This window comes from Lampetra fluviatilis, chromosome 12, assembly GCF_964198595.1.
Source record: "Lampetra fluviatilis chromosome 12, kcLamFluv1.1, whole genome shotgun sequence".
NCBI lineage: Eukaryota > Metazoa > Chordata > Hyperoartia > Petromyzontiformes > Petromyzontidae > Lampetra > Lampetra fluviatilis.
Window position 1 is genome coordinate 6,387,629 of NC_136286.1, and position 27,186 is coordinate 6,414,814.

Here is a 27,186-nt window from a genome sequence, read left to right on the forward strand (position 1 = left end):
AAGAGTAGACCGCGGTAGAAATCATTTTTTGCCACCCGGACACTTATTTATGCAAATTCTCAGATTGTCCAGGTTAGATGGTAAATCTAGCCCTGAAGACACGACCCAGAAACGTAAGTACAGTGTAAGAGGTTACTGCATTGGTTTGAAGATAAGCAGAGATTTGGACAGCTACCACTGTTTATAAAAGTTATCTTATCGGCTGCAACGGGCCTGCGTTGTAAAAAGAGGACAATTTCAGAAAAAATCCTTTGCACAATAATACTATGGTCCAAACCTTCATCAAGCCACAATAAACAGCGTGGTGAAGTATGGTCAAGCAACTACCACGACTCTCACGGCCTCTGGAGGCCGTCATCCAGCAGTGGATTGACACAAGGGTTGTACATGTGAAAAGTATTTCACGCAGCTATTGAAACAAGGAAGAATAATCATGCATTCACATGTAATGTGTAAACATGCGTTTGATCTTGGGGAGTGATGTATTGTCTTTAATTCGCGTTAATAACAGTAGCGCCCACGCCAGGTGCCCAGAAAAAGGTGTCAGTACGTCCATAATCAGAATCAAAATCTGTATTTAGCCTGGAGGAATTCGATTAGCTATGAAGCTTTTTTCATAGATATCCAGTAATGGTGGCGCATGCCTATGTAATCCAGCACTGTGGGGGCGAGGGTCGGTGAAACGGACAAACGTTATGCAACTCCCTTCCCGTGGGTATCGAGGTGCAATACCATGTCTCACCGGGAGAAGGTAGTACAGCCAGTGGACTAATCGCAATGAGTATGGGGATAGAGTGTTGCTCCCTTGCAAGCGCGTTGTTTTTCGGGGTGCTCCGGTTCCTTACCACTCGCATAAACACTCACTAAATGGCTGAAAACATCTGAAAAATAAAAACCCCAAATGCAAGACCCTCCTGAAAAGGAGTCGTACGACCCGGTGTGGCTCTCCTGGATACATAAGTAAAGGTAAAACAAGAAAGCTCGGCGAACCGAGCTTTGGGCAACCTTTTGATCAACATGTGAGGTTTTCTATCGGACAGTTCCCTTAAAGTAACACGACTCTATTCAGGACTCAAGTTTGGTTCACATCGGACCATCTCTACGAGATTTACCAAGCTACAGACAGACGGGCGGACAGAGCTAATGCATTACAAACGTTTTACATTTGAGTTGGAAAGCGGTAACAGTGCAATATTCTACACGGGGATGCATTCATATTCACCGCGTGCGTGTTGCCGTTATATCGTGAATATCGATCGGCATGTGATATCATCGTATGAGAATAGGGTTTCCCCTTTTTTCTGGCAACAAAACAGGTGGCAAAGGAGGTCTCATGATGTGATACCATCGTTTGCAACCCTGCCTCCTATGCGTTAACGATTTGTGCACTCGTGACCCCAGAGGTCGCCAGTTTGTTCTCCCGGCGCTGCAGTTGAAACAAGGGTGGGAGTTTATTAAACCCCCAACCTGTCCACCCAACAGTGTAAACGGATAAACTACAGGTCGCGTGGGGTAGGGTAAAGCGAGGGTACTCTCACACCTTCCAAGACACCTGGCCAACATGGAATAGTAGGGGCCGTCTGGACCACCCTCTAGTGGAGGCCCTTCCTAACAGAAGTGACGGGAGCGAGAATGGGTGTTCAAGATCAAATATTTAATCTCTGCACTGTGCCTCCTCTGTTATCGCTACTGCTTCTGAATATGCGTGTCAAAATGTAATGTAACTTGTTAATGAAAACCACGTACAAAATTTTCACACCAAAATTGTCTCGATGGGCCCTTTGGTTTTGAAGGCTATCTCGGGCATCATCATCATCATCCATTGTCAATGCACTGCTGGATGAAGGCCTCCCCAAGCCTTCGGCGTATCTCGCGCTTGCGATGCCCACAATCCATCAGTAAATGTGTCACGTTGAGCCAACGTCGGCATGTGGTTGGAACGGTTGGGCAAAAGTTGGCCCAATGTCCCGTGTCTCCTTGGTTAGTTCCTTCTGCACACGAGAGCTTGGGCAAGATATGTCGCTCGAAAAGAATGATGGGAATCAGCGTGGAAAGCTCCGTACCTAAAATGACAGCGAGAGAGCGTAAGAGGAGCACATAGGTCCGAGAATATACGCAAGTCAGAGACAACCCAAGTGGGAATGGGCAGGATCCGTCACAAAAAAGAGACAATGAGCGGTGATCGAGACTAACGACAGAATGGAAGCCAAAGGAGGAGGGATACACTACCGAGAGGACGGCCACAGCAGAGATGGACGTATAGACATAGTACACATATACCTGAAAACAAACAACATCATCCTCCTGCGGGAGAAACGAAACATTTACATAGCTCGGCACAATGCCGACCTGCTGGGTGAACGCTGTGTAATTACGCAATTGGGCCGCATGGAAGCTGCATTGTCATCTTCAATCAATCTTTATTTTTAAATCCTTTATATTAAGTTCACTTGCTTGCTTGCTTGCGCGCTTACGACCGTGCAAATCTTTCGGTCGTTGTTTAACCCACTTCCCGTGATCCAATCGAGCTGACATTTTGCACACAGACTCGTTGTGCGTGACAATTTATTTTCGTGAAAATTTTTTTCCAAAATTTTACACTTTTAGGAAAAAATAATTATATTTAATTACCAATTGCTTAATGGTGGCAGGCAATCATCTGACCCATAGGTGGCAGCCATCTCAAGCCAGAGGACGAGAGGACTCTAGCCGCCACGCATATAAAGGATTTATAGTGATAAACTTTGTTTTTACGGGTTAATATTATATTCCGATATCGCCCTCGGTAAAGTAGGCATCAGTGCGCAGTGCAGAGAACCGCAACCGGTACAGGGGGCACGGAGCAACAGGAATGAAAGAAGAAACCCGTCCCGACCTCAGCGACGAACAGCGAGTGAGCAAAGTAAATTTGCAACCGCGGCGCGACGAATCGCACAAGGTGAGTAGCAAATCGAAAGAAATAATAAGTAAAGAAACGCTTTGGATTGTTTTTTTTCCATTTTGTGGGAAGGCGAACCTGGACAGGTGCGGCTTGCACAGATCGCGGAATTGAGAGGCACGCGGCAGCGTTTTGGATGCCCGGTGGCAGGCAGGCAGGCAGGCGAGGTGGTGGCGTTCCACACTGTTGGGGCTGACCTCGAGAAAGCTCCGTCCACCCCCCGGCGTCTTCGGGTGAACAATCCTGGGCTGGACAAAGTCTTGCCGTTCCCCTGGAACGGAGTGCATAGCATGTGCCTGAGGATCAGAGGGAGATGCGGTTTTGCAGGTGGATAAGGGGCCAAGCCATGCAGTGCATCTTATACTGTGCATAGGTACAGCTCTTACCAATCCACTGTTCGTTGAAGGTCTCTCCATTCCATGTTCGGTTTGGGGGTGCATCGAACATACTTCACCATGTTGGTCATAAAGGGTTGATGCAGAAGGGAGGGGGGTGAACAAATCAGTCCCCACTAAAGTTGGCTGTGGTCGTGAATCATAGAGCAGTGCGCTCACCTCTGCCGTCACCTGTCCCTCCACTTTTGCAGGAACACAGTGTAGCTATGCTGTTGTGCCGCGTGGTGGCGACATTGCCAAATGTGCGAATGCATCAAGGCTCGTCTTACCCTATTTTATTACACTATTAAGACAAGCGTTACCACCACCTGGTGTGGCATAAGATTCCAATAACTTCCAAGGGCAGAAGGCTAAGCCGTATGCACCGTGTGTTTCAGACGCACATTTGCAATTTATTGTCAAATCAAACTTACTACGCCACCATTTGTAGCTACACTTTCTCTCGTGTGGCCTTGCCGTCGCGCAAGAGTTGTGATCGAGATGTCAAAAGACGTTTCAAGAAAACAATCGTGAGCGTCTGCCCTCCTGGGTAGTACCAATAAGCCAACAACGTGCGCCACGCGGCACGAGGATAATGTCCTCCCGTCATTTGATTGGCCAGGCGTGCAAGGTAACACGTGCTGCCCAGCAGGCGGCGGTACCATAACGTTTGAATTTAGACAACCACACAAGAGGCTGGCAGATCATTTCCTTATGCAGGGAGATAATTCTAAAAATAACCCCCCCTCCGCCCACCCGACACGGTGATTAATTGCGATCAACACAGGTAGCGAGGGAAGCGACGATGCAGGGACCGGTGCATGATTTCACGCGGGGATTGTAGAAAACACCGTGACTCTTGTGACAGGAAGCCCATTATAAACACACACGGTGTTCGCGGTGGTGATCTACCAGCGATGCACGAGGTTATAAAGGGTTGGGGTTAGGCTCAGAGTTTTGTCACGACCAGGGTAGGGAAAATATGCGTTTTTAAAACATGTATATGGTACGAAATTATTAGCGTCGTTGTGGGAAAGGTACTTTAAGAAAATAGATAAGCAGACAATACGGCTCTATCATAAATTTGTTTCCCTACACAACAAAATAAACATTTTTTTAAAATATACAACAATCAACCCCTACGTATTTCTGACAGTTATTATATAGTAGATCACCACGATAATAAAAGTAGTTTACAATATTATTAAGGCGATTACGTGATGGTATGCGGAGGCCTTCATCCAGCAGTGTATTGATCATGGCTCATGATAAATATTGTCGATTAAAGGCTGCGGTGGGGTTGAGGGGCCCTGGGTAAAATTACATGATAAATTAAGCCCTGGAGAAAGTCTGTGGATGGCGGAGGGAAACGATGTCACGACCTCAGCAGTCAGAACAAGCTCCACAAAAAGAAATAATTAAAAACAGCAAGTCCTTCCCAATATCGGTTATTATGAGATGTTTGACAGCAAAGACGCCACTAATTAGCTGTGTTTTTATGTTAAATTGTCCAACGCGCACATTGTTGTTAATTGGATCTCTGCTGAATGGGATTCATGTGCTGCGTTCACACTCTTATTTACAGTGGGGTATGTAGCACTTGCTGTAGGTGTATATTCTTTATCTTGATTATAGCCCAGAGCCTTGATAAAAATGTAAGCCTCCTAAGGTAATTGCATTTCCCACTACGTGTGTGGTGGCAGTCGCTTGAAAAAGAGTTTACCTTTCGTGACCCAAAGGTGCTGGTGGGCCACATTCACGCGTACCGTGCACTGTGGTTTATAACCAGCTTCGGTGTGTGGTGTGTAAACATCGTCACTGGGGAGACAAAGGCGGCCGGGCGTGGTGCTGGCCACCCACCCCCCTCATGTGTGCCATTCCCGCCTTCATAGGTGCTCGCTAACAGCACTTGTCCCAACAGTCTGTTTAGGCTAAACGGGGGATCTTTGACTTTGTCTTTGTTTGGTGGTGCTACCCCACGGGTGCCTGAAGTAAACATACATTTTGGGACCCACCCCACGTCTCGATTTAAAACAACTGTTCGTGAGATGACAAATGTGATATACACAGGAATTAGAAATGTAATTTAGGAGAGAGATGTAGACAAAATACTGTTGTGTGATGAAACGGAGATGTAATGAAATTAGATAGTTGGAGACAACAGAAAAAGATGGAGATATGTGAGACAAGAGAGATACATTTAAGACAATATAGGGGCTAGAGAGGTTAATTCGGGTTTTTTATGCTCACGATTTTTTTCAGGTTGTATTACGATTTAACAGAGAGCTGAGCTCCTTGGGACCATAGGCGTTTGCTTAGTGCTACCAATAACAAACGGAGTCTGTTATTGTATAAACCTGACTTGTGTTTATTTTTGCATTTCAGTAATTTACAGCCATTTGTCAATCCACTGCTGTATTAAGGCCTCCCCATACCATGTCGGTCATGTTGATTGATCATATTTCACCACACTCGTTGTCGGGTTCAGTGCACTAACCGCCACACCACCGCTTCATCCTTATTTTGTTGATTCAGGCTCATTCTAGAAGTTGTTAAAATCGCTCATTTTAAGAATTCAATCGGCAGACTAAATAGACAAACAAGTTTGCGTGAATATAGGTAATTTGATGCTGTGGTAAATTGAATAAATTTGTTATAAAAACAGATTGAATCAGTAAATGCTCTTTTGTCATCCAGCGAATCTTTATACTGATTGTTTTAGATGTCATGGAACGTGCTGTTTTTGCGAGGTGTTAAGATTCTGCAGATTCACGTGCGTCTTTGACCAGGTCATGGTCATCTCTTCTAGCCGTCAACATCTGTGGACATTTCAAAGCAGAGCCTGACCTTCCTCTGTGTTCGTGTGCAGCTTTTTAATGAGCGCCACGGTCATCGCATTGCTGAGGATTGGGAGAAATGATCACAAGAGGCAATGGTCCATCCATCCCCCTATTTTTTACTTTGCTGTCACATCCAGGCCATGAGGTTATTCATCAAACTGACGCAAGCGACCACTGCTCATTCGGTCGCACACACAAGTTCAAGAGCCAATGCGTTTAAGATTTCGAAGTGGCACACCATTGTGACCATTTTAACAATCTAGACCAGGTGTGAGGGGACCATCTTTCTTGTCCAGTGCTGAATTTGACTCTCAAATGTCTTTTGGCAGGCCACACTTTAGAATAGACACCTTAGGCGTTATCCAATACATAACAGAACCAACGAGGCAAGTAAAAACGAGAAATGGTAGAGACGAGAGAAAAAACGAGAAGGACAGCACAAATGAGACAGTACATGATACATACAATGCAGAGATAAGGAGACAGTAATATTGCAATTTAACACGTAGGCTTTCGCGACCAATATTATTCATAATATAGGTTTTTTGGGTCAGATCGCGTTATTTATAAATGTGTCGTAACCCTCCACCACCCGACACGGCCAAACAGTAAAAAATGTGTTACGTTTTTCAAAGGACAAAATTATTCACTTCTTTAGCCCACCGGTGTGTTGAAGAAAGAAACAACAGCTTTTTAAAATTTGAGTACGACGTTTCGCTGATAATTGAACATCAAGGTTCCATACCTTGGCTTTCCAGGAGAAGGCAGTAGATGAAGTGGACCAATCAGCGTATGTTTCCATTTGTATGGGGATTGAGTGTTGCCACTTTGCTTGCACGGGCTTTTTTATGGGTACTCCGATTTTCTACCACTCATTAATTGGATGAATAAAAAGAACGAAAATGAAAACCCAGTTGCAGGACCCTCCTGAATAAGAGTCTTACGACTGAGTGTGGCTCTCCTGGATAAATAAGTGAAGCGTATGGCATAAGAACAATCAATACGCAATATAAATCGCGGCAATGAATGGAATTGCGGGGTAAGATGAGACTTACGGGGTACATTCCCACGCCGACGCGTATCTGGCAAATGAGCGTGCGTGAGCCACGTGTGCCGAGGGCGCCGAAGGGGCTGTGAGGTCATGGCGTTTTGTTTTTAAGTTGTTTCATATAAATGTGCGTGTCATTTGTTGTTCCTACAATAGCTGTTCCGCCTCGAGGGGAGTTTTATAGACACAATTTGTACAGACAGCATGTTTTTTTTTACATCCCCCCGTGTCAGTCCACTGCCGAATGAAGTCGTCCTAACCCACGCAGTGTCTGTCTCATTTGCCTTTTTACCAATCTTCAGGTCGCTGGACTAGTGTGTTTATTTATCCGGTACGGGAAGACACCGTTGCTGTAGTTAGTTGTGTTGCCACAGTTGTCTTACGGAGAAACTGACCACCAACCCCAAGCAGGTTAAACTATAAAAATGGCTATAACTGTTTGGAAGCTGTACGGGACAATTGGTATTGAATTCCAATTGTGATACCACTGCTGTGTTCGAACAAACTTGCATATCTCAAAGTACCGTACAGCAAATACAAATGATGTCAATATTACGTATTTGTTTCAGTTTTTTTTAATTTTCAGAATAAAATAAGTAGAAAAATAATCAACAAAAGAAATACCGTTCTGACCTTTGTCAGTCCACTGCTCGATGAAGGTCTCCCCACTCAGCGCGAGTTGGGGAATGGGGGCTCGATGGGTTCAGGACCATTTTCTTGGGTCTTTCGGTAAAGTCATGTAGATAGGTTCAAAGAAAATAACAAAAAATAACAAAAAACTACGACGTTTCGATCGCAACACAAGCGGTCGTCTTCAGGAAACTCCAGTTGTGATACCTGCCCCCCTTTTCCTGAAGACGACCGCTTGTGTTGCGATTGAAACGTCGTAGTTTTTTGTAAATGTTTTTGTTATTTTCTTTGGACCTATCTACATGACTTTACCGAAAGACCCAAGAATATGAATTCCTGCAGTCACGAAAGCTTTAAGTCGGGTTCAGGACCAGTTTTAAATATCACTCGCCATTGATGTTAGCCGTGGCTGGAAAACGGATTGAGGTGGCCGGGTTCACAACAATGCACGAACCACTGCGTCACCACTCCACCGTCATTACGTTTTATGACACTTAAAATCTGGGTTTTATGAATGGCTTCATATACACGACAACGTACAGAATGTATTCCGTAAAGAAATGTACAGAACACCAACGTACAAAACATATTTTGTAATCACTAAACAGTTGGGTATTATTATAGCCGACAGCAGAGTGGTATAGACTGATATATGCTACAGACAAGACACAATTATTATATTTAATGCTCAGTAGAGCAAGATGAGTCTGATGAAAATCCCTTCATGGAATGTCTTGACCTTTGCTAAAACGAATTTAATTTGAATAACTTGCTCGTTTCAATTGTTTAATATAACGGAGTTCGTAACATTTCGGGATATTTCTAGAATGTTTCTATGACAGCTATTACCATTTTGATGAGACACAGTACTGCCATTGCAGCGCCTTTTGAAATAAATGACATAACGTGTGAAACGAAACGGAAATATCACTATTTAATGATCAGATAAGAGTGCAGTTGTTTCATTGAGATGTATTTCCTTTGGCAGGCAAACATAACTGGAGAATGTTGGCCTGCAGTAAGAGAACATAGAACACAGATGCATCAGCCATGATCCATCCACTCTTGTATGAATACTTATACAAGCTGTCACCATATCTCATGGTCTCGCGATGCAACAATTATTTTGCACACGAACCAATCTCACCACTCCTTCTCCGCAGTGGAAGTTCACTCGCGCACGTTCCTTCCTAGGCTCCCACTCTGTCATCAATCTTGACCACCGACTTGCCATCAATCCCTCCTGAAGATGTGTCCTGCCCAGTCCCACTTCAGTAGTATTCGTAACAGGCAACATGATGTTCTTTGGCCAATGTGTTCCTATTTCTCTCTCAGCAGGCATCTTTCCATGCAAATCGCAATTTTATTTTTGTGTGACATTCCTTTGTCAGTATTCGTTTTTTGTCATAACAGGTAATATACAATAATAGGCGCATTATTACAAACTGTATTTTATAGTATTTAACATTTCCTATTATGCTCCAACCTTCTCTCATACGTTGTTTTTGTTACCGGTCTGCCGTCAACAGCTCCGCTTGGAATACGTACTCTGATGTGCCTTGTGTTCCAATAACGAAGATCTTCCGTTATTTCAATCAATTATACAGCACATCACTTTTGTTTTGCACAAATTTGCTTTAGTTTTAATTTTACCGTCTTGTTTAAATTACGTTCATCATATTCCATTGATTTTAATCATGTACATCAACAAATCTGAGATGTCATTTTCTCAATGTGCGTTTACTCCCATGTTCATTTCCAAATCCAATTCTCTGAACACAACTTATGGTGTCGCTGTGAATAAGGCTGGCGGATGCTTGTTTCCTGGTCCGACTACCCTTCTGCTATGCAAGTTGTTAATGCATTCACGCAATCTCAAGAGTATATAGCTGCTAAACTAGAAACTAATACAAATTGTTTATAGTTTAGTTTTAATTTATTCATGCAATCTGAAGAGTACATAGCTGCTCCATCTCCGTATACTGAATATGATATTGTGTATTTATGGTGATCAAATACCAATAATGTGTTATGCAATCGTCTGGAATGCTGTTGCTTCCGATATGAGGAAGCCACTAGAGCTATGCACGTTTAAGTCATCTAGATTTAAAATTCATTTATTTATAACACATTTTTTGTGTTAAGTTTGTTGTCCTTCCCCCGGCACCTCCCATTGGCACGGTCGCCTAAGTACGGTGTGAAAAAATGTCAACATACATACACAATGCCCATCCATTTTAGGCTGATGATAATGTACTTGGCCCCAATGGATATTGATACACTCCTGAAAATCTGTGAAAAAAGTGCTTCAATATTCTGATTCCGTGACACAGCCATCCCCACATGCCTTCGTCGTTTGAAGCAGCACGCGGAGCAGGGAATTACATCACCCGCTCTCGCCGCACAGATGAATCATCGTGATTCACATTGTTGTTTTTATTTCATGCGCTGTTTAAATGGGGGATCTTTTTTAACCCAGTTTAACACGTAGGCTTTCGCAACCAATATAATCCATAATACAGTTTGTTTTGGTTTAGATCGCGTAAATATAAATGTGTTGTTAAACCCGTCACCACCCGACACAGCCAATTAGTAAGGTTTGTCACGTAAACAGAACATGCCAATTGGTTACTAGTACAGCACACTGGTGTGTTGGAGAGCAAAGCCACAACATTTATAATCTGAGTACGACGTTCTGCCAATAGTTAAAACTAGCTTCATCAGGCGACAGCCAGATTTGTGGAGAAATAATTATGTTTCGTTCCTTAAATAGAGGGGTAGATGTGATGACAACACTTGTGAGCAACTTCTTTCGGGCAATGGTGGGGTGGGGTGGGGGATTAATGAATGCATATAAATCACGATGGTTTTGCGAGTTTTTAAACCACCCAACCCCAAATTTTTCGGTGGAATATTCAGCGGCCCCCTAGCGGCGAACGCGGGCGACGTTCAAACTCGCCACGTTGTCGTCAAAACGGTCATCGAACCCCGTCCAGGAAGCAAGCGTCACATCGAACGACGTCGATTCCCCACCCACCACCCACACACACCACGTGGAGTAGTATCGCGAAACCGTCGATACGCGAAACTTTTTTGGTGTGGGGGTTGGTGGAGGTCGGTAAGAGGCCGGGAAGGGCTGAGCTCCAGAATATATCGTGGGGAGGATGGGGGGCGGCAGAGGGTGATGGTCGGGAGCGGGTGTGGCTTTGGAGTTTCTTGTTGTTGTTGGTGCCCGCTTTGTTAAAACAAAAATATAAACCTCGAGTGGAATCGATACAACTACCGCAGCTCTCCACCCACCCCCACCGCAACATAGCGCGGACCTTTAATGCGTGTGCAATCGAAATAACCGGGCACTTCCTGACGCGTAGCCTGAGCACACACACAGCCACTCCTGTCAGTACTCTCATCTGGGGGAGCCACAAGCGGCGGAGAGAGCACGAGCAAAGTTCTGTGACCAAACAACTTCACAGTCATCAACTCCGCAGACTCAGACACCATCACCACCACCCACCCATCACCACCCACCCACCACCACCCATCACCACCACTACCCATCACCACCACCACCCACCCCATCACCACCACCCACCCATCATCACGACTACCCATCACCACCACCCACCCACCACCACTGGCCTCGTTTCAGTATTACGCCGCAGTCGAGCTTATCACACAGCTTACGGGTGGTTCCGTAGTTGTTCAGTAGTTTGCGCTTCTTGTTTGTTCAATCGAAGACTCGCAATAAACAACAAAAGCCATGCATTCGAGCGAGCCCGGCGAAGAAGTGCTCAGGCTGACGGTCGGCTCTGCCACGGCACCCAAGTGAGTTGAACTTGGGGCTTGCGTGGTGGTGGTTGTTGACGGCGGTGTCCGATACCTGCGGCTGTGGTTCGTCGTCTCAACCCCCCCCGACCCCCCAACCCTCCTAAGTCGACTCAGCCTCAAACGAGTACAAGGTGCGGGTCTCGAAACGTCGCCGCTCGGGAGACGAAAGCGTGACCCGAACGCGGTGCTGCCCCCCCCCTGTTATGGATGCTCCTCTGCTGACAGCACTTGCCCCAACACTCTGTCGAGGCTATACGGGGGCTCTTTGTCTTTTGTTTGTGGTGGTCGTTGTGGATTAAAGGGGAGCGGTGGGACAGCGGTTAGCTCCGCTGCGCTCACGGTCAACACCACCGGTGATGGTTATCTGACCCGGGCGTGGGCCTCCCCTAGGTCGACTCGGCCTCAAATGAAGATCTTGCGAGGTGCGTGGATTTCTGCTGAAAGGGCTTCAGAACTCGAAACGACCTTCATCATCATCACTACAAACTTTAACATGTGCTGCGTTCGCATTCTTATTTAGAGTGGGGTGTGTAGCACTTGCTGTAGGTGTATATTCTTTATCTTGATTATAGCCCCAGAGCCTTGATACAAATGTAAGCCTCCTTGCACTGGTGGCTTATAACCAGCTGTGGTGGTGTGTAAGGTGTGTGGTGTGTAAACATTGTCACTGGGGAGACAAAGGCGGCCGGGCGTGGTTGCTGGCCACCTACCCCCCCTCGTGTGTGCCGTACCGGCATTCATAGGTGCTCGCTAACAGCACTTGCCCCTGCAGTCATAAAGGATTACAACGGGGAGATCCTTTGGTGGTGGATTAATGCAAGGGGCTTATATGGGGACTGCGTTCTGGATTTTGAGCCCCCACCCACCACCCCGGAGAAAATACAATTTTTTTTTTGGAAATTGCTTTATTATAATGGCAGAAACGCATTACTGCCGCACTGTGAACACATGCTATGTATCATAGCATGCATCCGATGGATATCATTTAAGTCATTTGGTAATTGAAGGCACGTCATCACTGTGTGTGTGTAGGGCCGTGTTACAGGTATGTATGGGCTGACATAAGAATGGGTTTCGTTTTAACTTTTGATTCAACTTTGATGTTTGTATGTCACTGGTTAAAACCGGAACTGAACTGACCAAGGTACATTATGTTTTATGGAGTATTTTTCTTCGGGAATGGGTGGTGGTGAAACCGATAAGGGAAGGAATTGAATATACCAAGTGAAGGTCTCCAAACGATAACAGCTCTTGGCTCCCAGCACATTTTATTATTTCCTCGCGATGTGTCTCCCCCTGTGATTGTGGTGTATGAATATGTCTCCCTCTGTGATTGTGGTGTATGAATGTGTCTCCCTGTGATTGTGGTGTATGAATGTGTCTCCCTCTGTGAGTGTGGTGTATGAATGTGTCTCCCTGTGATTGTGGTGTATGAATGTGTCTCCCCCTGTGATTGTGGTGTATGAATGTGTCTCCCTGTGATTGTGGTGTATGAATGTGTCTCACCCTGTGATTGCGGTGTATGAATGTGTCTCCCCCTGTGATTGTGGTGTATGAATGTGTCTCCCCTTGTGATTGTGGTGTATGAATGTGTCTCCCTCTGTGATTGTGGTGTATGAATGTATCTCCCTCTGTGATTGCGGTGTATGAATGTGTCTCCCCCTGTGATTGTGGTGTATGAATGTCTCCCCCTGTGATTGTGGTGTATGAATGTGTCTCCCCCTGTGATTGTGGTGTGTGAATGTCTCCCTCTGTGATTGTGGTGTATGAATGTGTCTCCCTCTGTGATTGTGGTGTATGAATGTGTCTCCCTGTGATTGTGGTGTATGAATGTGTCTCCCCCTGTGATTGTGGTGTATGAATGTGTCTCCCCCTGTGATTGTGGTGTATGAATGTGTCTCCCCCTGTGATTGTGGTGTATGAATGTGTCTCCCCCTGTGATTGCGGTGTATGAATGTGTCTCCCCCTGTGATTGTGGTGTATGAATGTGTCTCCCTCTGTGATTGTGGTGTATGAATGTGTCTCCCTGTGATTGTGGTGTATGAATGTGTCTCCCTCTGTGATTGTGGTGTATGAATGTGTCACCCTGTGATTGTGGTGTATGAATGTGTCTCCCTCTGTGATTGTGGTGTATGAATGTGTCTTCCTCTGTGATTGTGGTGTATGAATGTGTCTCCCTGTGATTGTGGTGTATGAATGTGTCTCACCCTGTGATTGCGGTGTATGAATGTGTCTCCCTCTGTGATTGTGGTGTATGAATGTGTCTCCCTGTGATTGTGGTGTATGAATGTGTCTCCCTGTGATTGTGGTGTATGAATGTGTCTCCCTCTGTGATTGTGGTGTATGAATGTGTCTCACCCTGTGATTGTGGTGTATGAATGTGTCTCCCTCTGTGATTGTGGTGTATGAATGTGTCTCCCTGTGATTGTGGTGTATGAATGTGTCTCCCTCTGTGATTGTGGTGTATGAATGTGTCTCACCCTGTGATTGTGGTGTATGAATGTGTCTCCCTGTGATTGTGGTGTATGAATGTGTCTCCCTCTGTGATTGTGGTGTATGAATGTGTCTCCCTCTGTGATTGTGGTGTATGAATGTGTCTCCCTGTGATTGTGGTGTATGAATGTGTCTCCCTCTGTGATTGTGGTGTATGAATGTGTCTCCCTCTGTGATTGCGGTGTATGAATGTGTCTCCCTCTGTGATTGTGGTGTATGAATGTGTCTCCATGTGATTGTGGTGTATGAATGTGTCTCACCCTGTGATTGCGGTGTATGAATGTGTCTCCCCCTGTGATTATGGTGTATGAATGTGTCTCCCTCTGTGATTGTGGTGTATGAATGTGTCTCCCTGTGATTGTGGTGTATGAATGTGTCTCCCTATGATTGTGGTGTATGAATGTGTCTCACCCTGTGATTGTGGTGTATGAATGTGTCTCCCTGTGATTGTGGTGTATGAATGTGTCTCCCTGTGATTGTGGTGTATGAATGTGTCTCCCTCTGTGATTGTGGTGTATGAATGTGTCTCCCTGTGATTGTGGTGTATGAATGTGTCTCCCCCTGTGATTGTGGTGTATGAATGTGTCTCCCTGTGATTGTGGTGTATGAATGTGTCTCACCCTGTGATTGCGGTGTATGAATGTGTCTCACCCTGTGATTGTGGTGTATGAATGTGTCTCCCCCTGTGATTGTGGTGTATGAATGTGTCTCCCTCTGTGATTGTGGTGTATGAATGTATCTCCCTCTGTGATTGCGGTGTATGAATGTGTCTCCCCCTGTGATTGTGGTGTATGAATGTGTCTCCCCCTGTGATTGTGGTGTATGAATGTGTCTCCCCCTGTGATTGTGGTGTATGAATGTGTCTCCCTCTGTGATTGCGGTGTATGAATGTGTCTCCCTCTGTGATTGTGGTGTATGAATGTGTCTCCCTCTGTGATTGTGGTGTATGAATGTGTCTCCCTGTGATTGTGGTGTATGAATGTGTCTCCCTCTGTGATTGTGGTGTATGAATGTGTCTCCCTCTGTGATTGCGGTGTATGAATGTGTCTCCCTCTGTGATTGTGGTGTATGAATGTGTCTCCATGTGATTGTGGTGTATGAATGTGTCTCACCCTGTGATTGCGGTGTATGAATGTGTCTCCCCCTGTGATTGCGGTGTATGAATGTGTCTCCCTCTGTGATTGTGGTGTATGAATGTGTCTCCCTGTGATTGTGGTGTATGAATGTGTCTCCCTATGATTGTGGTGTATGAATGTGTCTCACCCTGTGATTGTGGTGTATGAATGTGTCTCCCTGTGATTGTGGTGTATGAATGTGTCTCCCTGTGATTGTGGTGTATGAATGTGTCTCCCTCTGTGATTGTGGTGTATGAATGTGTCTCCCTGTGATTGTGGTGTATGAATGTGTCTCCCCCTGTGATTGTGGTGTATGAATGTGTCTCCCTGTGATTGTGGTGTATGAATGTGTCTCACCCTGTGATTGCGGTGTATGAATGTGTCTCACCCTGTGATTGTGGTGTATGAATGTGTCTCCCCCTGTGATTGTGGTGTATGAATGTGTCTCCCTCTGTGATTGTGGTGTATGAATGTATCTCCCTCTGTGATTGCGGTGTATGAATGTGTCTCCCCCTGTGATTGTGGTGTATGAATGTGTCTCCCCCTGTGATTGTGGTGTATGAATGTGTCTCCCCCTGTGATTGTGGTATGTGAATGTGTCTCCCTCTGTGATTGTGGTGTATGAATGTGTCTCCCTCTGTGATTGTGGTGTATGAATGTGTCTCACCCTGTGATTGCGGTGTATGAATGTGTCTCACCCTGTGATTGCGGTGTATGAATGTGTCTCCCCCTGTGATTGTGGTGTATGAATGTGTCTCCCTCTGTGATTGTGGTGTATGAATGTGTCTCCCTGTGATTGTGGTGTATGAATGTTTCTCCCTCTGTGATTGTGGTGTATGAATGTGTCACCCTGTGATTGTGGTGTATGAATGTGTCTCCCTCTGTGATTGTGGTGTATGAATGTGTCTCCCTGTGATTGTGGTGTATGCATGTGTCTCACCCTGTGATTGTGGTGTATGAATGCGTCTCCCTGTGATTGTGGTGTATGAATGTGTCTCCCTCTGTGATTGTGGTGTATGAATGTGTCTCACCCTGTGATTGTGGTGTATGAATGTGTCTCCCTCTGTGATTGTGGTGTATGAATGTGTCTCCCTGTGATTGTGGTGTATGAATGTGTCTCCCTCTGTGATTGTGGTGTATGAATGTGTCTCCCTGTGATTGTGGTGTATGAATGTGTCTCACCCTGTGATTGCGGTGTATGAATGTGTCTCCCCCTGTGATTGTGGTGTATGAATGTGTTTCCCTCTGTGATTGTGGTGTATGAATGTGTCTCACCCTGTGATTGAGGTGTATGAATGTGTCTCCCTCTGTGATTGTGGTGTATGAATGTGTCTCCCTGTGATTGTGGTGTATGAATGTGTCTCACCCTGTGATTGCGGTGTGTGAATGTGTCTCCCTCTGTGATTGTGGTGTATGAATGTGTCTCCCTCTGTGATTGTGGTGTGTGAATGTGTCTCCCTCTGTGATTGTGGTGTATGAATGTGTCTCCCTCTGTGATTGTGGTGTATGAATGTGTCTCACCCTGTGATTGTGGTGTAGGAATGTGTCTCCGTCTGTGATTGTGGTGTATGAATTTGTCTCCCTCTGTGATTGTGGTGTATGAATGTGTCTCCGTCTGTGATTGTGGTGTATGAATGTGTCTCCCCCTGTGATTGTGGTGTGTGAATGTGTCTCCCTCTGTGATTGTGGTGTATGAATGTGTCTCCCCTGTGATTGTGGTGTATGAATGAGTTCCCTTGTTGTGGTGGTGTATGAATGTGTCTTCCCTTGCGGTGGTAGTTTATGAATATACAACAGTCCACACTGGTCGTCCTGGTGAGGGAACTTTATTGTTCTGCCGGAATCGACACGGACACTTGTAGGACAGGCGGCACACAGCATAAACACTTGTTGTTGACACCCAGCCTTTTCTTCCCCGACGATTAAGCTGTCCGCAGCTTTGTCAACCTACAATGCCCTTATAACCACTCGGGAGCGAAATTCCACCTCGAGTTTATCCCTTATTATGCCCTAACACAGATGCAAGAGAAAAAAATGGCAGAAGAATGACATGAGGAAAGCACACAAAGCAACAGAAAAATATGTACATCCTCCCCTGATAACCCGTACTGCGCAAGAACAACTAGCAATGGACAAATATGGAAATAAGAAGTAAAGAGCAAGGGAAGTTATTTTGTCTGGCAGAGTCTGTGGTACCGTTTGGTTGCACAGTGGACCCCTCCTACTGATGTGGGGATGGTCGCCAGAGGTCACTCACAGCTGGCCCTGCGGATGGAATTGGTGAACTTGAATTTGATGCGCCAGCCTATGGATGTTTGGTGGGCGACACCCCGGAACCCGGCAACGTTACTGATGACCAAGAGACTGGTGATGATGATTGAGAGACATCTGAGTCATGAACATGTGGTTCTAAGAAAAAAGGATTCATGTACCAATGGCAATTTTCCAATTTATCATTCACGCATTGTGACCACAGGATTCTGATGACTTTGACAGGTCCCTTCCATGGTCTATGCAATTTTTGGGATATGCCAGCTGGAACCTGTGAACAGTGCAGCCATGTCATGCCGCCTACCTTCCACTACTTTCATGTTGTGGTCTTTGCCTGAACTTGTTTGTTTGCTGCTTGGACTGTAGCAGAGAAGCCCTTGGGGCCTCCCTCAATTCCTGCAGGAAAGTTAACGTGTGATGGGAGGACGCCTGGCCAGGACCTTATGTGGGCCGATATTTTGGCCAGCTGATTCTCAGTCAGGGTGTTGGCTCCCGTCCGTACATCGAGTAGAACGGGGAGAATCCTGTAGAAGCGTGTGAGGCCATTCGGTATGCTGTGGCATAACGTGGACGGAATAGTGAGATTGAACCTTTGAACCATTCCATCTGTCTACGGGTGGTAAGGCGAGGTTCGCAGCTTTTAAGTGGCCAACATAGCGCATATCTCTTTCAGGAGCTGGGATGAAAGATGATGACCCTGGTTGGGCAGAAATTGCTTGGGGAAGCCCTTATCTACCACATACCCATTTATGAATGCCTCTGTGGTAGATTTTGTCATCTGATCTGGGAGGGGTCATGCCATGGGTCAACAGGTCAAGTATTCAGCCCCAACCAGCAATAACGATTTCCTCACAGTGTTGCAGAGAAGGGACCCAGGGTTAGATCTAGGGCAACCATTTCATTCACCCGAGAGATAGTAATGGATTGTAGTGGAACTATTGGCGCACAAGGGGGCGGTTTTCATCGTGCGCACTATTTGCACACTACTACTCGGCAATGGACGTCCATGAACATACCTGGCCAATAATAGTGAAGTTTCAAGATAACGTGAGTATTTTTGTCGCTCAGGTGCATGAGCTGAAGAATGTAAATATGCCCAAATAATCTCCTGCGCCACGGGCTAAGAACAAGAACACATTGACGCTGCAAGGCCATATCCCAACACATCCATCAGAAGGCCCTCCCAATGTCAAAAATGTGACAACTGATGATTGAGACGCAGGCCTCTTTGTATTTTCGGAGTCCCCAATGGTGTTTAAGGATCTCAACCCATAATCCCCAAGCATCAACTGGTCTCTCTCCAGCCCTGCTGACACTGGGGCAATAACCCGGCTCCCTTCTGGGTCGATGTCTTTACGGTGCACAAACCTGTTGTGCACGTGAGCCTAACCGAGGAGCCTAGTCGAGCGAGAGCATCTGCATTAGAATGGTGGGCACCTTTGCGATAAATGACATCCATAATTAAATTCCTGAAGTCGCTCAATCCATCTAGCCATCTGGCCCGACAGCTGGTCGAATCGCAGAGAGTATTGTAAAGCCACGTGGTCAGTGCGTACTATAAATTTCTGGCTCGACAAGTAGGGGGGTGGTACTGGTGCATGAAGTGCACAACTAACAACAGTGTGTGATTGGTTTTGCAGTACTTTTATTTGGCGAGAGACAGAATGCGACTGCAGTACGCTATCACCATTACCCTTCCATTTAGCATCTATGACAATACAGCCCTGATAATGACATCACTAGTGTCTAGAATAAAGGGAAATGAGAAATCCGAGTACGCGAAAGGGAGCGCCACCATCGGGCACATGCTCAGCACCCCATAAATGATCTGTTTCTTATTTTAAGCGCATGCAGTGGCTTCTCACCTTCAATGCTTTATCATCCAAGGTCCTAGGAATGGCCTCAATGCCTCCGGGGCGTCATGTCGCTGGACTCTGTTGGAAGTAACTCTGTTGGAAGATAAGGACCCGTCCCAATACCAGTAGGGATGGCGCCAGCTAAGCGCCGTGGACAGCTTGCCCCGACGCCAGTCGCCATCAGCATTGTGGCCGCAACTCCGCAGCCATTGCAAGAGCGGCAAGGAGCGGTTACCAACTCGCAGGGGTATGTGCCGTGGTGGCTGGGGTCGTGCCCGACGCCGCCCAGAGACCTGGAAATGACGGCTGCTGTGCAGCTCAGGACCCCAGATGGTAACCTGCAGCCGGGTCTCCCATCATCATCGCCGGCCCAGCCGTCCGAGCTCCTGGTAGCTGTCGCCACTGCGCCGGACTCAGTGGGCGCCGCTTAATCGCACAGCTTCAAGGTGGTGCCTCGAGCTGCTGCGGATGTTGCGAGCATGGCCCCTCGGCCAGCAGAGCAACAGAACGGCCCCAGGGCTCTCTAGGGCTTTCCAGGGGACCGAGGGTGCCCTAACTCAGCTGCTGCCCTCGCTGTCAGGGTTGTGGAGAAATGCCTCAATAGTTGGGGCAGGTGGAAAACGTCTTGGGAGGCATTCGTGGACGTGCCGACCTCGGATGCCCTCCGACTCCCTCGTGTGCCGTGCCGGCCTTCATAGGTGCTCTCTAACAACACCTTCCCCAACAGTGTGCAAAGGCTATAGGGGGATCTTTGTCTTGGTGTATGAATGTAATTGTCATGCCTGTTGTGAGTACACTTGTGGATTTTTTTAAAGGCAGACCCCGATTTAAATGATGCCATAAAGAGGCATGCGAGAGCAGGTTAGCAATGTTTTTGGAAAAATGAATTTATTGGAGTCATGAAAAGCTATGAACGTATCATGTGTCCCTTTTCCAGTGGCTTAGTATACATCTTAGCTCCACGTTTCAGTAATATTTGTTTCCATTTTCTGTGTCACTGTCAGTGGGTTTGATAAATATGTAATCACAAGTAATATGCAATGATGTGATACCATTGTCTGATACACTGGTTTGATTAAAAGGTGAAAGTGCCAAAAGAAGTGTGATGTGCATACAGTACTTGGAATTACATCGAGGGACAAACAGTTAAGTAAGGTAATTGGACTGGGGTAGGACCCATCTTGTCTAGAAGGCATGATGGCTGATTATTGAGACTGATAATAATAGAGTGGCATCCATAAGAGTTCACGCACAGACGTATTTACATCATGGATATGGAGCAATTAAATTCAATTAGTTTGTGTGCAGGTGATAGATTGATTCATGCAACAGTATAGCGATCATGACTGCTGCTACTGATGCCAGTAATGCCAGTAATTTTAAACGGTAATTATTTTATTAGTGATGTTTTGCAGGAGGAAATCTGACTACCTGGTGAAAACAAATCCATATGTTATAGCCGGGTAGCAGTAACTTATTGCTTTGTTTACCATATACATAAACTAGCTTTAACTACCCGGCTTCGCCCGGGACTTGGATTCACCACGTCCGGCCGCCTTTGTCCCCCCAGTGGCAATGTTCAGACACCACACCAGTTACTCGTTTGAGGCTGAGTCGACCAGGGGGAGGCCCAGAACCGGTTCAAATAATCGTCACCGGTGGTGGCCGTGAGCGGGAATCGAACTTGGGTCGCCGGGTTCGTAGCGCAGCGCGCTAACCACTACACTACCGCTCCCCCCACACACACGCGCGCGCGTCCATAGGTACACATACACGTGCTTGCTGCAGATACATGCAACTTTGAGGGTGCGTACGGCAGTAAACGACTCAAATAATAAACCAATGCTGCGCGAAGAACGCCTTAGACCTGCAACACATTTGTATGGCACTTTACTCGCAGAGGGTTGGGGGGGTGACATGAGCGGGCACACTCCGTGAAGCTTCCGCACGCGGGTCACATGACAGATGTGACGTCACAGCTCACTTGCCGTGCAAAATATATCCATTATTGCCCCCTCCCGCCCCCAAAAAATACAAGTCTATTTTTATAATTTTTGCATGGTGTACAGTCTGGATTGTACCCACATGGCAAATTTGCAGTTTGTTGCATGTCGGGAAGTACGCTAAACATTTTGAACAGATACACATTCACACCTTTGCCTTTTATATATATGGAGATATGCACTTTGGAGTGGTCGGGGTGACGTGGTTAATGTTGCACAATGCATCTGGCAACTTGAGTTTTTATTTCTGACATCAGATTAGGGACAAGTGATATGTGAACTGGTGGTAGACCCCAGCCCCTCACTACCTCGCACTGACCAGCACAATGAACTCAGTTTAACGGCCGACGTCACTGAAACAGCGTTGGGAGACCTTTGTTCTAACAGTGGAATATTTCTAGAATTGCACCCCGTCATATTCGTGGAATATCTATTGTTGTATATGTTGGGTGTGAAAATTTTGATGTGTTGTATGCGTGCGTGGGTGAAATTATTATGTTGTATATGTGGGTTATGAATATTCAGTGAAAATAATAATAATCAATCGAAATTTGGCCAAAGGTGTAATTATCCGGAAATACTTTAATCCATGTAATTACGCACATTTAATTATGCCAATTCGAGAGGTAATTGTAGTAATTATGCGAGTGGGTGTAATTATGATAATGCAAGTCGTTATGATAACCAGACTCCGCCTCGGTGACGAGGGTGGGTTATCGATCGGAATAAGGCAATTAATCGTATGCAGTTATGCAGGTGTGGTGTAAGTATACAAGATTAACTTAGATTAACTCGGCCTCGTTGTCTAGGTTCGTCTCATTCTCGCTTATTTAGGTCCCCGGTTCGCCCCGTTATCGCTTTAACATTTACTGAGTATGTGTTAGTGTGTTTATTAAGGTCACCAAGTTCAGATCTCAACGCAGAAGCAGATCTTATGCATAGTTCAGGAAAGAATCACACAACCACTTCTGTATTAATCAATTTATTACTAATTCAACCTCAACTATGATATAGTATGCGAACTCTCAATCCCGGAACGTCAACACGGCATCAATACAGTATCATCAATGATTGTCTGATTTCACTTGACAACGGCACATGGATCCCGCGTAACGCGATGGTTGTTAGTGAGAGAGAGTCGTTAAAACATGCAAATACTATGCTAAGAAAACCTTAACGTTAATGAATGATTATACTTGAAAGATTATACGGCGATAAAACACAATCAAAAACAGTTATTATTCTTAAAGGCACCAATCTCAACAGATACATCGGCAGGTTATCTGACAACAGAATGCTCGGAGTAAAGGCCTGCAACGGCGCTCCTTTTCCGAAGATCTGCTGGGAATTTAAGCGATTAAGAGTACAGTCCACTAAATATTAAAGATAATACTCTTACAAATGACGGATGGCCATCACTCGGTCTCGAGTTTTTCTTCACAGCCACGGATGGCTTATGGGTTCGAGTGGGTTTGAGTGGTAAGAGTTGTCTTCAATAGTCAGTGTTCGGAGTCGGTTCTTTATGTCAAACAGACGCCAGGTGGTCGTGTGGTGAGGGGGCGGTGCGCGTCATACGTATTAGTCGCTCCTCTGTCGCCGTGGTGAATTTGGTTCGGATGTCCGTTGACACGCTGTCGTAATTCGGAACCCGGTCGGTAGGTGGCGCCCACAGCTCGCTCGCAGCGTCGTCGCCAAACCGCGATTCTCGCGGCAGCAGGGAAACCGCCGACTCGGCAGAGGTTGGCTGTCGCGGCCGAGTTGAGCTGTCGAGCGGGTCTTGCCCGCCTGCAGAGGAGATGGGGAGCCGCTTGAGTCGAGCCCCGAGAGCCGTCTGAACTCGGCTGAGTCCCAGAAGCTGAAGAGTCGAGCCGACCCGTTAGTCGCAGCTCGCCCTTGAGTCGACCCGCTCGGTCGAGCTGAAGATGAGTCGAGCCGACCCGCTCGGTCGAGCTCGCTCCGGAGCCGACCCACTGGTCGAACTCGTGATGAGTTGACTCCTGGTCGAACTGGTTTCCAATGCTCAGGGTCCTTTCTTTTATGCCGAAAAATCCCTTTGGGTCCTGCCCACAAGGCGGGGTTTTCTTTTGATTTACTGTGTCAGGATCTGTCCGTGTGTAGGTGTGTTCATGTGTGTGTCCGTACGTCCGTGTGCTTGTGTGCATCACCCACGGCATTTTCCGTTGTCATACTCCCTCCATAAAATCCATGAGCAAACAATCAGATGTTACAAATTGCCTCGAAGTCGTCTCTCTGTCTGGCCTCCTTCATGAACCAAAACACAGACGTTACAAATCGTCTCACAGGCGGGTCTGTCCGTGTTGCACGACCTGGAGGGAGGGGCACACTCCCTCCGATCCTCACAGCACACAGACATGGTTAAAAAGTTTTAAATTAACACTTGTCCCTTACCATTTCCCAGTTATGATTCTGTATGTAGCCTAAGGTGTGTCGTTTCCCATCGTGGTGCTTGACCCAAGTGGAGGTGCCTCCCCGAGCACATACACACTCCCATCCCGCGCTGCGGGGATACAAAGACGGCCGGGATCTCCCTTTCTCTCCGACCCTGGGTTTAACATCGCTCTTTATTATGTACTTTATTTCGACCTGGTGGTGATTTATCCCGCTATCCTGGCTTTTCATAAGTTTTACTTTTGTCTTTCATGCGTAGGCTTATTATTATTAATTTATTTCCGATATCTTAGGTTAAGGGGTAAGTTTCTTGATCCTAGGAATTCGTATTCCTTGGTGTCTGCATGGTTATATAAGCGGAATATAGTTGACGGTGAATAGCGTTAACATTGATGTTATGTACGATATTATGTATTGTGATGTCTTTAACTTAACTTGTTGGTCAGGCTTCACTGACATGAAGTTGCATTTCATAGCCTCGCAGGTTTTTGCCTCACTCTGTCTCTGCTCGCCGTTGTTGTTGCTGTCCAGCTGACGCCGTTAACTCAAGGCCTCATTAATTTCCGTCACTCCTTGTAGGTGAGGGCGGTTGTACCTTGGAGTCAGTTCTGGTTTTTGTCTGCTTGCTTTTTCTGATGTCCCCTGACCCCGGGAGTTGTCATTCCTACTTTATGGCCTGTCGAAGCCCGACTCGCTGTTGCTGGCTGTGTGTTGTTCCCGGCTTTTCGCTTACGTTTGCAGTTCGCCGTGCTCTTAATTTCCTTCCCTCTTCAACCTTATATCGACTATTCGCTCCTGTCTGGGTGCGATTCGATTTTGACTTAGGAAGGTTCTGATTGTCATATGCTTTGGGTCGAGTTGTATTTTAAAGTATGGAAATAACATTTCATATTGACTTAATGATGGTGATGGTTCAGTAGGCGTAACTTGTGGCCTGGTTTAATTGGAGTGGGTGTGAATATCAATAACTTAAGCCTACCCTGTTGTTAAATTCTGATTTTAACGTTGCTTTAATAGCAATACAGAATAATTGAGCTTTTCGACTTAACTAGGCGAACACGAACTTTTGGTGACCTCCGCAGCCTTGTTATTCAGCTGAGTCTGCATCCTTGATATACAACGCTCTTATTCGTCTCACTGTGGTCATCCAACCTTCTGCTCTGGGAGTGTTATTCTTAATTTCAGGTCAAAGGCCCCCTCACGGTTCAGCCGGGCAGGGTTGTTAATCAGCTCCCTCCCCTGTGCACACAGCGTTGCTGACCCACTTCATTTGACCACTCACCCTGGATTTAATAATTTAATTCCTTAAAACCATGCAGGATGGTTGGCTTTTTGCCTTAATTATGTCTGGCTGACTCTCCCACTGTCTCTGCCGCCTGCACGGGTGACATATGCCCGTTCATCAGGCCCCCTCCTTCCTTGAAGCAAGGTTGCAAATTCTGTCATCCTAGCCCTCCTCCAGTCCATTACTTAACAACACCTGGTTTTTGCAGCCTGCTGCTTTTTGGGGTGTTTTCATTCATTATATATCAAGTAAAAAGATAATATATAAAAATATCAAGTTTGGAAGAAGGCTTAGGATACAACATTCCGCCCTTTTAAAAATGGCCAGTGGTCAAATGGCCACGGGTTATTTTTAAAAAAAATGTATACCCTTCTTCCATCATGAACCATCGATTGTCCTCAAGTTTTGCTGCTATTTCCTTACAACGCGCGCGTACGTGTCACAACTTAACATGGTTATATGTGACAAGAGAGAGGAGGAAAAAAAAAAATTCTAAAGGAAGGTAACACGATAAGGGAGGGAGAAATTATTCTATTGACTACGTGTTATAGGAGATATCGTTAAAAAGATAGTTTCTACGGTTATTCTTGGGTGGCATCATCAGGCCTTGGCTCCCTTCTAGCTTGGCCAGGTACGTTAGCAGGAGCGTGAGCAGGAGGGCTGCCATTCCCTGGAAAACATGTTACACATTATCGTAGTGTGATATGCCCATTAGTTTAGTTCCCCCCCCCTTTTCCACCTTTATTCCTCATCTTGCTCCACCAGCACAGGGTACGGTTTGATTTGGTTGATGTGCACCCACTTGTATTGCTGCTCTCTTCCTGTCTTTGTGATTTTTAGCTGATATACTACTGGGGACATTTTGTCAACAACCTCGTGTGGTCCTGTCCAGGAAGGTAGGAATTTCCTGCACTTCTGTTTTCTTTTCTCGTAATTGAGGTACCACACCTGGTCTCCTAGCTGGTATTCTGCGTGGCTGGCTTTTTGGTCATAGTATGCTTTGCTCCCCTGAGCCTCTACTTGCAACTGGTCCCTGACCATAGCGAAGGTGCTCTGTAGGTGACTACTGAGTCCCGTCAGGTATTCAGTTGGCGTCATTGCCGTCGGGGTCTCGTCCTCCGCTGGGACATATAACAGGTGTACTGGGAGGGTCATTAGCCTCCCTGTCATGATCTCGAAGGGTGTCCTGCCTGTAGCTCGGTTGGGTGTGGCTCGCATGGCCATCAAGACTAGGGGTAGTTTCGTATCCCAGTCGCGGCCCGTGGTAGACACATATTTCTTTAGGATGCTCACGATGGTCCTGTTGGCTCTTTCCACCTGTCCTGAGGATTGTGGATGGTATGCGACATGTAATTGTCTTTTTACTCCCAACATCTTCCACACTTCTGTGATAACCTCGGCTGTGAAGTGGCTTCCTTTGTCTGAATCGATCGTTGATGGTAGACCCCATCTACTGAATATTTGGTTGATCAGTAGGACAGCGGTCGTTTCCGCGGTGTTGTTGGGTGCTGGTAAACACTCTGTCCATTTAGAGAATGCACAGGTCACAGTTAACATGTACTTGTTCCCTTTTGTTGATCGGTTGACAGGTCCTATCCAGTCGATTTGTAGGTTGGACCAAGGGTAATCTGTTCCCCTCCTCTGTAGGGGTGCCCTATGCTGTGAAGTCGTTGGCTGGTACTTACAACACACGAGACAGTTGGACACATGTTTGTGTATGTCTTCCCCCATTTTTGGCCAGTAGGCCACCTGTCGCAGCATCTGTCCCGTATTCACCTCGCATCGGTGGCCGCTGCACGGTTCATTGTGGGCGTGTTGTAACATTATTTCCCGATATTGAGAGGGGACTACCCATCTAGGTCGACCGTCTTTTTCGTTTGTATATACCAGTAGCCTTTTCCGCATTGAGAACCTTTTGATTTGGCTATGCATGATCTCGAGCTCTTTGTTGTCATTCAAGTTGTCAGTAGTGATCGGTTTTCCTGCTGGATCTTGGATATGATCGGCGAGGGTCTTTAGTGTTTCATCTTCTTGTTGCATTCTGATCAGGTCTTCGGAAGGCTGGGCACTGTTCAATTGGGCTCTGGTTCCAGCTT

The 27,186-nt window shown here is 46.2% G+C and overlaps 1 protein-coding gene across 1 annotated transcript in view; it reads left to right on the top strand.

Annotated features, from left to right (window-relative positions):
• The first annotated feature begins 11,451 nt into the window (after positions 1–11,451).
• SLC2A9 (solute carrier family 2 member 9) overlaps positions 11,452–27,186 on the top strand; it is a 65,564-nt gene continuing 49,829 nt past the window's right edge. The window contains exon 1 of the mRNA XM_078861471.1: positions 11,452–11,655. Coding sequence (XP_078717597.1) covers positions 11,591–11,655 — 65 coding nt within the window. The 5' untranslated portion in view covers positions 11,452–11,590. The remainder of the gene's footprint in view (positions 11,656–27,186) is intronic.